Below are 13,489 nucleotides of genomic sequence, written 5' to 3'. Positions count from 1 at the left end.
ATCTTATTCAGGTGGCACATGAAAATCACACCATCATTATTTCTAAACTAGAGAACGGCCAAGCAACAATTTGAGGACCAGGATATCGGGCTCGGCTGCCTCCTGTGCATCTCTCTTCCAAAGCAAACTTCGGCGTTAAGTCGCAGTGCGAAAGAACACACCCCCACCCCCCAAAAAACCCCAATCTACGCAGGCAAGAACCGCGGAGTCGGCTAGAATTTCCGCTGCACCGCACGCCGGGAAGGAACGGATGACGTCACAATTGTGAGGTCGCCTGGAGACGGAACACGTGCCCCCCCTCGCCGCGTTGCATTTCGTGAAGGCGAGGGATTCGGCGGAGAAGAGCGGCCATTTTATGCCTGGCTGAGAAGCGGGGGAGAGAGAGAAAGAGAGAGAACGCGCGGTCGGCGTTGGGGCTCCGTCACGTTCGCCGTTTTCTGGGGAGTTTTCTCGTCCGAGCCGTTGCCTTCTCGTCATGGGTCGGAAGAAGAAGAAGCAGCTAAAGCCTTGGTGCTGGTATCCTTTTCTAGGCGCGGGGCCGCCTCTCGTTTCCGATCGGGAAGGAGGCCCGAGTAGCGGCCTCTCTTTTTTTCTTCCTCTGGTATTGAAAGGCCTCAGCGGCCTGTTTTATTAGGCAGGGCAGGGCCGTAAAAAAAATCCGGGCGACGGTAGGAAAGAGGTTCAAAAAGTTCTCCCTTTCCACTGCCGTATAATAAGTCGTCCGGATTTCTTCACTCCAGAGCCTTTTTAAAAAAAGGAGTTTTGGAGCTGCCGCCTTTTGGGATTGATGCCCCACCCTCTTTGTTCCCCGCACCACTTGGGAAATTAGAAATTGTATATCTCTATCCAGGAGAAACAAAAATGTATTAGATTTTTCTTGGGATCTTTTTTTATCCATCAGCGTATCTCGTTCTTTAAAAAAAGGGCTGTTGCCGTTAACCTTGTGCCCTGACGTTTATGGAGACAAAAAGCATATTTTGTTAGTTTTGATGGGTATCGTACTGGTAGTAGGCCGAAACTGTACCCTTTCTTTTGCTAGATGTTTGCCAGATATCTATAGATTTATTTCTCTTGATCTCTCACTAGCTTAAATTGAGAAGGTTTAAGTATAAGGACTTCTTAAGGGTTAGATAACTTTTTCTTCCATTGTTTTGTGTTAGCTTTACACACACACACACACTTTATATGCTGCCTACTTCCCATTAAGGTGACTCTAACTGTATAACTAGCTAACTATGAAAGTTGTGATTGGCCACATGTTTTCAGAAAAGCAAAATCAATAGTACTGTTGAAGAGGTTGGAAGCAATCTTAATCTGAGAAACGACTTCTGTATGTTTGGAGAGTCTGCATGGCTTTCCCTTGTCCCAAAGCTTCTAGTATGGGCAAAGATCATATGGGTTAGTTGGTAAACAATGGTTGGCTACTCAGCACATCAAAATTTGTGGGGTTTTAACCTTGAAAATTCCTTATCCTGCTACTTAATATTGGAGTTATAGTCACTTTATGAGTGAATAACTGCTGGATGCCTTGTAAGTTGTCTTTCCTCGTGACAAAATGTAAGGTTTATGAAATCTTGATTTATAACAGTAATTGAAATGTAATTGGAAATGGGTTACAGCTTTCTTTAAAACTGATTATAGTAATGTATCTTTTTTAGCATATTTCAGATTATGTGCTTGACTTCTTTAACAATGTGAATAGGTATTGTAACAGGGATTTTGATGACGAGAAAATTCTTATTCAACACCAAAAAGCAAAGCACTTTAAATGCCATATATGTCATAAGAAACTGTATACTGGGCCTGGTTTAGCTATACACTGTATGCAGGTAAGTACTATAATATACCCATATAAATAGGATTGTTTGTGGTGTTATTTATATATGCTTTTGTTTCAGAAATCTTTGCATTTTAAAGTAAAAAAAAGAAAGTTAATTTGTTATTCACAAATGCTATTGATGCACAAGTAGTCCTTGATTTACTACTGTAATAGAACCTGGTTATCCAGAGTTATGGTCCTACGTCATGTTGGTTGCGTCACGCATCTTGATTCTACAACAATTTTTGCAGTGGTTGTTAAGTAACTCACCATGGTGTTAACCAAAACTATGATCCTCAATGTGCATTTTTTGTCAAAAGTTGGAAGTAAATGCCAAGCATTCAAAATGTAATCACATGACAGGGACGACGACAACAGCACTTCAAATCAAGTATCTGGGGGGAGGGGGGGTTCCAGCATAACAGATTACCCACATAGCAATAATAGCTGCATCAGTAGAAGACTAGAAGAGTTATTTGACCAGAAAATAAGCAGAATTGATAATAGCTATACATGGAGAGGTGGCATCTAAAGTTTTGGAAGTGTCCATTAATAAGAGTAAAAAACAAGTTATGTAGAAAGTTCCATACTGGTGTGTTTTGGTATCTGTAGGCTCTGTTTTTCTTTTTGAATGTGTTGGTCTGAGCATTTTTGAATAGATTTCCAGAATTGTTCAGGAAAATAAATGTTAAATGAGTATTCAAATCCCAGTTGAGAAAGATATTTGAGAACCAGTATAACTTTGTTCTAACTGTTGATAGCAACTTAAAAAGCTATGGCGTTTCCTGGTGTTATGTTGTAGCTAAACCAAGAAAAGGTGTGTCTTTAAGGTTAACGTTAAATTAAGATACTGTGATTGAACCCCCTTCCAAAAAATTCTGGTAAATGGAGATCTAATCTTAAAGTTCTATAGCTGTAGTCTCTAATGTACATCCTGTTTACGTTAGCTTGGATTTCTCTTTCTTAAGGTACATAAGGAAACAATTGATGCTGTTCCAAATGCAATACCAGGAAGAACTGATATTGAACTGGAAATATATGGTATGGAGGGCATTCCTGAAAAAGACATGGATGAAAGGAGAAGGCTGCTTGAACAAAAAACTCAAGGTAAATGGAAACACTTCCTGTTATTTATACTGAACCTTTGCAACACGATCCCTCTTTGATTTGGCAGACCATGGCATCCCATTGCATTTGTGGTTGTGTTGCTGCAACATATTCAGAAACATCTACATGGAAAATGTAAAAATGATATAAATAATAGTCATGGATTGACATGGATGATGTTGAAAATAGGATTGATTATAGCTGGAGTGATATTACAGTAATTTATATACTTTTAAATTCTCAGTGGCTTACAATAGTAAAGCATTAAAAGTATATGACATAAAGTTGTCTCAATTGCTGTTCTCCAATTAAAATATTTTTTTAGCTTAGTGGAAAATAACTCAATTTACTGAAGGATAAGAGAATGAAAGTTAATCTGATTTTATGAGGTAAGCTTATCACTAATTATACTATAAATTTAAGATGGCAAGATTTTATTGAAGAATCTGGAATAAGATGAGCTTTGTTTTAAAATGGAAGCATCAGTAACATCTGCTTTGCTGATGATAACTATTCTCATAGCTGAAAATACAAAGTTATCTACAAGTTCTAGTAATAAAAGTGAAGGAGCCTTGTGAAGAAAAGGGACTAAGATTAAATATAAAGAAGATGACACTAATGACCACAGGTAGAATGACCAACCTTAGAAATGGCAAGATACCCAAGTGATGAATAGTTCATGCCTTTTCAGATCAACTATCAACAGTAAAGGAGCAAGTAGTAAAGAAATTTGCTTCATACTAGCACTTGGTCGAGCAGCTATGAAGGCCATGAATAAGATATTCAAATGCTATGATGTGCCTATACCTACAAAGAAGTGAATAGTGCAAGCAATGGTCTTCCCTGTAAAGCTGTACGGGAGCGAAAGTTGGACTTGAAGAAGCAGGATAGGAAGGGTATTGTATGTTGGCATTGGTGACCAAATTAAAATTATTGTACTTTGGAACATAATTCTTTGGAGAAGACTATAATGCAGAGAAATGTGAGAGAGAAGATGATCAACAGCAAGATGGGTGGATACAGTTACAATGGTGATGAATGCCCTGTTGGAAAACCAGATCATGTTCTTTGCAGCTTTATTTACTGCCCACAGCAATAACAATCTCTCACTAAAAATGGACATAATAGATGTTTAGTAAGTATGTATTGAACTTGATTTTACTAGCAGATGTGCGGAGCTGGTTTTGCTGTGAAATAGTTTGGGGAAATTGAACAAGTGTTTAAATAGTTTGGAAAAGGATCTTGCTCAAAATGTTTGTGATAATTTACTCTTTTGTGCAGCAATATCTTACAATGTAGAAATATAATTGTATTAAAAAGAATGGTTATTTTTTGTGACACAAATTAGCATTAACCCGAACATTGAAACTTTTAGCAGAAAGCCAGAAAAAGAAACAACAAGATGATTCTGATGAATATGATGATGATGAGTCTTCAGCTTCCACCTCATTTCAGGCACAGCCTGTGCAACCACAGCAGGGATATATACCACCAATGGCACAGCCAGGTTTACCTCCTGTGCCAGGGGCACCCGGAATTCCTCCAGGTAGTTATATAGATAGAAATAATTATGTCGGCTTTAGACCTTTTTTTACTAATATGAAAGACTTTAGTGAATAGTATTTTGAATCAGCATGGTGATGTTTTACTGTATTTAGCTATGTTGACCATTTTCTTAACATTTAAAAAGGAGAAAATATTCAATGGTGATTAAATATAAATTAAATTATGTTTAATTTATTAAATATAAATTATAAAGTAATTATTTTGCTTCTATCTGTTCCTCAGAGACTCTTCTAACTTGTTTAGTTCTCAATGTGTTCTTAAAAGTGAAAAATAAGTATTTATCTTACAAAACTTTTGATTTTGTTTCCTACAAACATGTTAACATCAGTAGACATTCCTCTGCTTTTTGCAATTGGATTTTCTTAACAGCTATATCTGAGCATGGTAAAATATACAGGGAGTAGATCTGAAGGATAGTTTTGAGCATTTCAGAAACAGTTAAATCAACACTAGAAAACCTAATGATAAAATCCAGTGGATTGTAGTTGTTGTTAATTTTCCATGGTTTCATATATGGAACATACAAGGAAAATTGTCAAGCTTTTTTCACATATGTTTATCCAGTAAACAATAGATTATTCATTTTCAGGTCAGTTAATATACATTCTGACTTCTAGGTATACCACCATTAATGGCAGGCGTTCCACCAATGATGCCTGGAATGCCTCCAGTCATGCCTGGAATGCCACCTGGGTAAGTATGAGCGATGTTTGAGCAACCACATGCTACATGCTTTCATTTGTTTTAGTTCACCTGTGGCACTTTGCTTTAAAAGCTGCACAATTGGGATCTGACAATCCTGTCCTAGTTTGTCAGGACATAACTTGCTTATTCTTTCAGGAGTATTCAATAGTGTTTCCCAATGTAGTTTTTCCCTAATTGCTTAGACTTTCATAGTATTTTGAGTTGTAAGTAAAATTAATGGGGGATAGTTACTGATCTCCTGTATTACTTGTGTCCTGTCTATTACCTAGAAGAGTATAGGAAAGAAACTGAAAGCAAGTAAAGAAGGAGGTAGACAATTATCTATTTTTAACTCAAAGTACTGGCTTTTGCAGACATGGATATTCTTCATTTATTGTGATTTTGTTATCCACCTTTAATATTTTATGAATAATCCAAGGGAACGAGCATACTTCATACTCCTTCCACCCGCTATTTTCCCCACAAGAACAATCCTGTGAGGTGGGTTGGGCTGAGAGAGAAGGGTGACTGCCCCAAAGTTGTCCAAATGGGTTTCATGCCTAAAGTGGGACTAGAATTTATGGTCTTCTGATTTAACTCCAGACCAAACTGGGCTATGTTAAGCTGCCAATTGCTTCATTCTATCTTTTCCCCCCAAAAAAGAGTTGGATGATGAATTATGTTATCTCTACTCTTACTTTGTGTTTTGAATTGAGGCAGGAAGTTGTGCTAAAATCTGATAACAGTTATTTGAAGGCAGATATTTACATTTCTCAGCTGGTAGAAAATCTTGGGACATTTAATATTATACAGTGCCATTCTTTATGAGAGATCTCATTAGAGTCTTTCAATTTTATAGGATGATGCCAATGGGTGGGATGATGCCTCCAGGACCAGGAATCCCACCTCTTATGCCTGGTATGCCACCAGGTAGGTCAGGAATGACGAATCCATATTGTGGTGAGAGTTATTTAATTTTTTCAACTGGATTTATGGTTACTACAGTTCTGGGGTAAAAGACGGGGACATAGAGCAGCTATTTATGGGACAGAAAAAAGGTGCACAGGAACAAAAATGTATTTAAGTTCAGGCAATGGCAATTGCTGATAGAAGCTTTTTCCATCCTGCTCTGTCGACTGATATATTTCTATTAACACATAAGCTGCGTTTTTGATTTTAACATGAAAGCCTTTTTGTGTATTTGCTTCCCTTTCCCCCTTTTGGGTGAGGACTTTGGAATAGTTCAAAAAAAATCTATATAAAATGTTATGTTCAGGCTAATTTGATACTTCAAAAATGGTAAAAAGAAATGTTTGCTTCCAAGAATATAGTATTAATATGAAAACTAATTTTTACATGCATTTCTCTATCAAATTTCTCTAAAATTTCTCTATTAAAATATTTTTGGAAATTCTTATCACTGCTTGAATTGTTTAGTAGTTTTAATGTATAGTTACATATTTTATTGTTTACTCAATTTGTCTTTATATTTACCTATGTTTATTTGTAATATTGTAAGCCATTGTAATATATAAGAAGTTTCAGCATGTTCTCAGAATTAAAAATAGATACATGTAAGCATTGGGTGAAAGAATAATAGTCTTATTGCTTGCAAGGAATTAGAAAATGTGATAGATTCCAACCCTGGGAAGAGTTTGCCCTTAAAGGAGGCCTAGAAATATTTTGTATAAACAAATGTTATCTCCAAATTGCTTCTAATAAAGAAAAGATTAACATTTTTCAACAATTAGGTTAAAAATGATAAAGCATTTTTAAGCATTCCTTAAAACAGCATTTGTAATCTAAATCCAGCCAAGGATAATATCCTTTGCACTTCTCTTGTGACTGGGCCCATTCAAAAGACATGTCTCTCAGGGATCAGGCTTTCCAGTGAGGGTTCTCAAAACCACCTTCCCCCTCGTTACCAAGTAGATAGAGTGATTAATCTTACAATCATATCAAAAATATAAAACAAAAATAAAAGAAATTTTCTAATTCCAGGGTAAAACAGATTAAAAAATACAGTAATAAAATAAATATGTAGTGAATACAATCAATGTTCAGGTAAATAACACCACTTTTACAGGGTACCCCAATGTGTTCAATGTAACAGGTCCTTGTTGTCTTAACTATACATTTAGCAATTCTACTCAATCTAAACATCATTAAAGTATATTTCTGCATTTAATTCTTCTTTGTGTGATGTGTTAGCCCTCTGACGGAAGGTCAGTATTTGTGATCTTTCCTGTGGTATTAATAAAATCCTCACCAAAGCATAATCAGAAATAATTATCTACAGGTATGCCACCACCTGTTGGTCCTCGCCCTGGAATGCCTCCAATGACACAAGCCCAGCAGGTGACTACTCAGGGTGTTCTTAATAGACCTCCAGCTCCTGTCCTTGCAGTACCTACTCCCCAACCACCAGTTACCAAACCACTGTTTCCTAGTGCCGGACAAGTAAGTTTTCAAATATCTAATCACCAAAAAGCTTCAGTGCATTTTTTTTTCTTTTCAAGTATGTTGAAATAGTGAATTATGGTTCAAAAACAGTGGGGTGTTTTACAACCGAAATTGCAAAATAGTATTATTTCATACTTCTATTGCATTTTATGTATGGTGTATTCTTGTCAAAGGTTTCCTATTTACATCTACATTTTTTTCTGTCAGTCCAAACTCAAAATAGAGGGATGTATAGATGGTAAAGAGAATAAGTAACGTCTGCTTTAGCACATATTCAAGAAATAGTTATATACAGTATATTAACTATTTAACTAAAATCTAAAATAACAATTATTTTTGCAAGTTGAAGTAGTACCTACTCTTTAACAGAACTGCATTATAAATGAAGGTTTTTGTTTTTTAACTATTAACTTGAAAGCAGAACTTTTAAATTTCTTCAAAATAGAGTCATGCATAAAGGTTCTGTAGAAGCTTCACTCACAAGCTGCACCAAACAGCTGGTTTGGATAGTTCACATCCAAACCAAAACTTGCATATTTGGTCTGAGTATGGAATGAAATGCTATTATTTTGTTCCAGATAAGATTGAAATACTGTTTTTAATAGGCAGCAGTGTTTGAAAAAGCAGGAAAGAGGCTTCAAGCATCACAGACAGGTGGGCTGGTGACATGTATCTTGTTGGGAGCTACTGGAGCAACAAAAAGAAACAGAAGGAATAGACACTAGCTTTGTTCTGCTCATCCACAATCCTTGCTAGTATATTTTGAGACAATGGAAGCAACATGTTTATCTTTTTCTTAAACCATGGCCCACCTGGAACAATTCATCAAAAATTATTCATTGTGCTTGTTTCAGGCTCAAAACAAAAGTAACATATTACATTTTATGTGCATCCCTATTCATACACAAAAACTAGTCTGAACTTTTTCCTCTAGGTTATTTTTATGCATTCTTTTGGAGACTGTTTACTGTTTCCTTTCTTTTGTGCTACAGATGGGGACACCTGTCACAAGCTCAAGTACAACTTCATCCAATTCAGAACTGTCAGCACCTTCTAAAGCTCTGTTTCCTAGCACAGCACAAGTACGCAGGAAGTTGCAGTTAAAAATTGCTTTGCCAATTAACCCTTTAAACCGTTATGTACACTTTAAAAATCTGCCTAAACATTGTCAGATAATTGTGGTTTCCTGATTATGTTTAGTGGTTCAGTGCAATCTGAGAATTCCTGTATAATAATTGGCTGATTTCAAAAAAGAAAATTCTACATTGTGGTTCTAAAGGGTTAAAAAGAGAGCATGAAAGCAGTTAAGTGCATTTAGTGGGCAGTGGTTTACTTGATGCATGGTTTATTTTTTCTAATTTATGCTATTCTGATACATCATGTTAAATGTCAAATGCATCATGTGCTAAAATCCCAATTTACCTAGTCTTGTTTTGGAGTTCAGTGATTAGTTCGAAATAATGTGCTGTTTGCTTGCCAAAGCATTCTGTCATGTGAAACTAAGAGCTCTTTTGTTGTGTAGAAATCCTTTCAAGCTTGTACTTTCCCATTAAACTTAGATGGCTTTCATTGGCTGTAGGCTAGGAAAATAATTGAAAACTGCAAGTGATAATTTGAGATGTCTCAGACCATCAAGGTATTTCTATACAAGGGATTATTTTAAGCAAATTTGACATAAAAGTTGACATCCTGAGGTTCGGTCTTAAACATTCTGTTTGAATACTAATTTATCTCAGCTGATATTCCTAGATTAAATTGGTTTTTATTTTTAACATCTTACTATATGGGGTAAAATACAGAAAATTACAGATGGAGGTATGTTCCTATTTGTTCTAGACATCTCAAACTTTGCAGTATGTTTGTGTTGCAGGATTTATTTTTTTTATTTTTAGTTTGCTACTTTTTGTGATAAAATAGAACTTTTACTTTGGGTTAATTTAGCTGTGTCAGTATATGATAATGTTATGGAGTTTATTTAAAAGATAATGTACTTATATTTTTAATTTTCTATTTTTAAATTCAGGCTCAAGCAACTGTCCCAGGCCCAGTTGGTACAGATTTCAAACCTTTGAATAATGCACCTGCAACGACTACAGAACCACCCAAACCTACATTCCCTGCTTACACACAATCTACAACATCCACCACTAATACAACAAATAGTACTGCAGCTAAGCCTGCTACTTCTATAACAAGTAAGCCTGCTACTCTTACAACAACCAGCGCAACCAGTAAGTTGATCCATCCAGATGAGGATATATCCTTGGTAAGTTAAAGATGATTTTCCCATGCCTTTTCTTTATAATAAGATTGATATGATAAATAAAAGTTTTCAACTTCCCATATGATTTACCATGATTAAAACTATAATTCTCATAGCCTATCCTTTGTAGTATTTAAGAGTGCTTCATTTTTTAGAGTTCAGGTGATTTAATAATTCTATATTTAATTCCTGCTGTAATTGAGATAGCAATTAATACAGAACTTTGTAAACTGAATTTATGTCCTAGAATACATATCTACTTAATAATGATTTGATTGCCAAAAGTTATCCATTGGAACTTTCTGAACTACAGCCATGAGAATAGTGTCGCAATTGTATCTGTGTTTCAGAATGAATCTTGTTTTGATTTCGCATTGATTAGATATTCTCCATGTGTTTCCCTTCATAGGAAGAAAGAAGAGCTCAGTTACCCAAATACCAGCGTAACCTCCCTCGACCAGGGCAGGCATCTATGGGCAATCCACCAGTTGGACCAATTGGAGGTATGATGCCACCACAGCCAGGAATTCCCCCTCAGCAACAAGGAATGAGACCACCAATCCCACCTCATGGTAATAACAAATTAAATTCTATTGGAAGCTCATGAAATGTATTTAATTGTGGAATTAAGTGACATATACTAATAGTACTGCTGAAGGTAGATGTAACTTTTATTCTTTCAAATTTTGCTTTTCAGGTCAGTATGGTGCTCACCACCAGGGCATGCCAGGGTATCTTCCTGGTGCAATGCCTCCATATGGTCAAGGGCCCCCAATGGTGCCTCCTTATCAAGGTGGACCTCCTAGACCGCCAATGGGAATGAGACCTCCTGTAATGTCGCAAGGTGGCCGCTACTGATGCTACTGCAAACGTTCTAATAGGTTTGGAGATTAAACCTTTTCTCGTCTTGTGCTGTTAATATAGCCAAGCTTCGATCAATTAAAACTTCATTGTGACTTTTAGGGGAAAAAAATCTTTCCACATACAAGGAACTGTTGGACATTATTTTACATGGGAAAAATTATTTAGAATAATAAAATGGAATTTTCCCTGATGTTGCAATTTATACTGTATGGCTTCTTTTTCATGTTTCATCTAGGTTTTTAGAAGTGAAGTATAGTAATATGGTTCGTTAAATTGTGAAGGCGCTGGAATTACATGAACGTACCATCTTTAAAGGCAAGTTCTGTAACCTTATGTTGCTGTTCATAAATGATGCCTTCACAGCACTTCAGGTGCTGTTGGACTTCATGTCCCCAACAATAGTTTGGTGAGGGCTTTAACTGTTGTCATCTACTTGTACACCTAAATCTGGATGTGTAACCATATTTAATGTAGAGTTCCTTCTGTTCCAGGGTTTATAGAATTGACCCACTAAATTCATGTGATTTTCTGTATTGTTTAACTTCATTGTAATAAAACAAAAGAAAAAAATTGTCCTTTTATTCATGACCAGCTGTGGACATCTGCCTGAAGGTTTGTACTGATGCATGCTACTATAGCTTATATAATAAATACAATACAATTCCTGATGCTACATTGATATATCCTGAATTGTTTGATCAAGTAGTCATAGACCTGTACACTTATTAACAAGACACAACAAATAAATTTGTCCAATTTTCCTAATGGATTTTTAAGGGTTTGCCATTCAGTTGATTAAAATTTGCTCGTCTCAAGTTGTTGATGTATGTTGGTTTCTATGAAGTACATTTTATTGTGCAATACTTTTATTTGACTCAGGTTTCTTAAAGTAATATTTTACAAAGTTTAGGTATTACATAATAGTGCAGTCATTGTTTATATACTAATAGATTGGTCATAAAATCTCATATTTTTAAAACAATCCTGATGCAGAGAAAGACATTGCTAAGAAATTGGAAAGTGAGGACTGGTCTAGTTAACAACTACAATACAGCTGAAGTCCTATATAATATCTTTCATGACATGATTTACTAGACTTGTAGAGGCTTAGGCCTACATAACAGGATCATATTCTGCAAAGGACACTGGAATTTCTGTGAAATTTTAGCTGATTCTTTAACTGGACTGATTCCCATTTATGAAACTTAACTGGAAAGTACCATGTTTCCCTGAAAATAAGACAAAGTCTTATTTTCTTTTGACACCCCCCCCCCCAAATAAGCACTTAGCCTTATTTTGGGGGATGTCTTATTATTTTTGAGGTGCAGGAGGCGATGAGCATGGTCACTTCATGGCTGCTGCTATGTTGCAATATTTTCAGGGGAGGGCTTATTTTAGCTCGTGCTCAAAAGCCCAATTGGGCTTATTATCTGGGGAGGTCTTATTTTCAGGGAAACGGTAGGAGCAATATTCTTTCCTTCAGTAGGTGGTGATAAGTTCCTCTTGATTGTAAGTTAAAAAGTGTAGCATATTTAAATGGGAGACAGTCCAAATACTTTAGGCCTTCAATTTTTAATCTTCTAGTTTTATATCTGATACTAATGAGATTAAACCTTTCTTTGAGAGCCAGGCATAAGAAGATATCCTTGGGTATTCTTTATTAATTGATATTGTAAATGAAATATTTACAATACAATATTGATATTGTAAATGAAATATTTCTTTTTTTTCTGCTCCAGTGGCAGTTATACATATTAATACCACCAGTTACCAATATCTGAATTTTACTGCTAATTAGTTTTTTCCACACTGTTGGTTCATATTTGAAAATTCTGGCTTTGTTGTACTCACAAAGTCTTATTAATTAAATAGGTACTTTTTTTCTTAACACTCATTAAGCACAGAACTGTATAATTGGCAGTCTGAATATGTCTTTCTGATTTGATCATTTATTTTTTCATAGAAGATATAAAAATAGGCAATTATGATCACTTGGCTGTTTTATTTTTTGTTTCATTGTGTTCTTTTTTTGCCCAATTGCAGTAGCCCTTGTATAGTTGGATATCTTAACCATCTTGCAAAGAGTTTATGGTCACATGAATGAAAATAGCTGATATATTTGGAACTTGCTTCATACAGATTCTTCTATTAGTGTGGCAAACAACTCAGTTTAAAAATAACTTATTAAATAGCTATTACCTGTGAAGTTTGTGGAAGCATACAGCTTCTTTCGATTGTGCCATCTGTTGCTAGTTTTTAGTTCATAAGATGGTTGTGTTATTTTTCCCAAGAATTTTTGCAAAATTTAATAGAAAGTTTTTTAAATGACTTGCTGAAAAGATTTTTCTGGAAGCATAGATTATGAGTTTTTTAGAAACAATCAAGAAGTATCAATTGCTTAACTTAAAACTATACTTTTAGTTATAGCATATTTTGATAAGAATTTTAATTGTTTCAATAATTGTATTGTTCCTTTAGCACTGCAGAAAAATTGAGTGCTGCTCGTACTGTATACTTGGCTTGTTAATAATTTGTTTTCAGTGGGAGAGGACATTATGGAGCCAGTAGATCTTTTCTTCCTCTCCCAGGGGCAGATTTATTTGTCTCCTGATTGGAAAAGAGCCACATGGTTTCTGTCAGGAAATAAGGTTGTGTTTCCTACTGTAAAATTTGCAATAGAAAAACTGCATTTTCGAAGTATAAGCAAGGTGTTTATTTTTATT

General features: G+C 35.5%; 1 protein-coding gene across 7 annotated transcripts; it reads left to right on the top strand.

Moving 5' to 3' along the window:
- Positions 1-322: 322 nt before the first annotated feature.
- On the top strand, positions 323-12,379 carry ZNF207 (zinc finger protein 207). Of its 7 annotated transcripts, none has more exons than XM_014060562.2 (11): positions 323-516; positions 1,703-1,829; positions 2,788-2,926; positions 4,305-4,472; positions 5,110-5,185; positions 6,036-6,106; positions 7,476-7,636; positions 8,632-8,721; positions 9,663-9,905; positions 10,312-10,474; positions 10,600-12,379. In XM_014060562.2, exons 1-11 carry the CDS (start codon positions 476-478, stop codon positions 10,758-10,760), a joined length of 1,440 nt encoding a protein of 479 aa, XP_013916037.1. In that variant the 5' UTR covers positions 323-475; the 3' UTR covers positions 10,761-12,379. The 7 variants fall into 7 exon arrangements, with proteins under 7 accessions (XP_013916037.1, XP_013916040.1, XP_013916035.1 ...); XM_014060560.2 differs by having other exon boundaries at positions 325-516; positions 6,036-6,136; XM_014060561.2 differs by having other exon boundaries at positions 325-516; positions 4,302-4,472.
- Positions 12,380-13,489: the final 1,110 nt, after the last annotated feature.

This window comes from Thamnophis sirtalis, unplaced genomic scaffold, assembly GCF_051295495.1.
Source record: "Thamnophis sirtalis isolate CommonGarterSnake01/CBP01778 unplaced genomic scaffold, rThaSir2_p1.2 scaffold_3, whole genome shotgun sequence".
Classification (NCBI taxonomy): domain Eukaryota; kingdom Metazoa; phylum Chordata; class Lepidosauria; order Squamata; family Natricidae; genus Thamnophis; species Thamnophis sirtalis.
This window is presented reverse-complemented; position numbering and strand designations above follow the sequence as displayed.

Bases quoted from the DNA above. Each gene is read 5' to 3' on its own strand.
- ZNF207 (XM_087710307.1), top strand. From the start codon at position 476: ATGGGTCGGAAGAAGAAGAAGCAGCTAAAGCCTTGGTGCTG. The intron at 1,830-2,787 runs GTAAGTACTATA...CTCTTTCTTAAG, and splicing joins TAGCTATACACTGTATGCAG to GTACATAAGGAAACAATTGA. The intron at 10,475-10,599 runs GTAATAACAAAT...TTTGCTTTTCAG, and splicing joins ACCACCAATCCCACCTCATG to GTCAGTATGGTGCTCACCAC.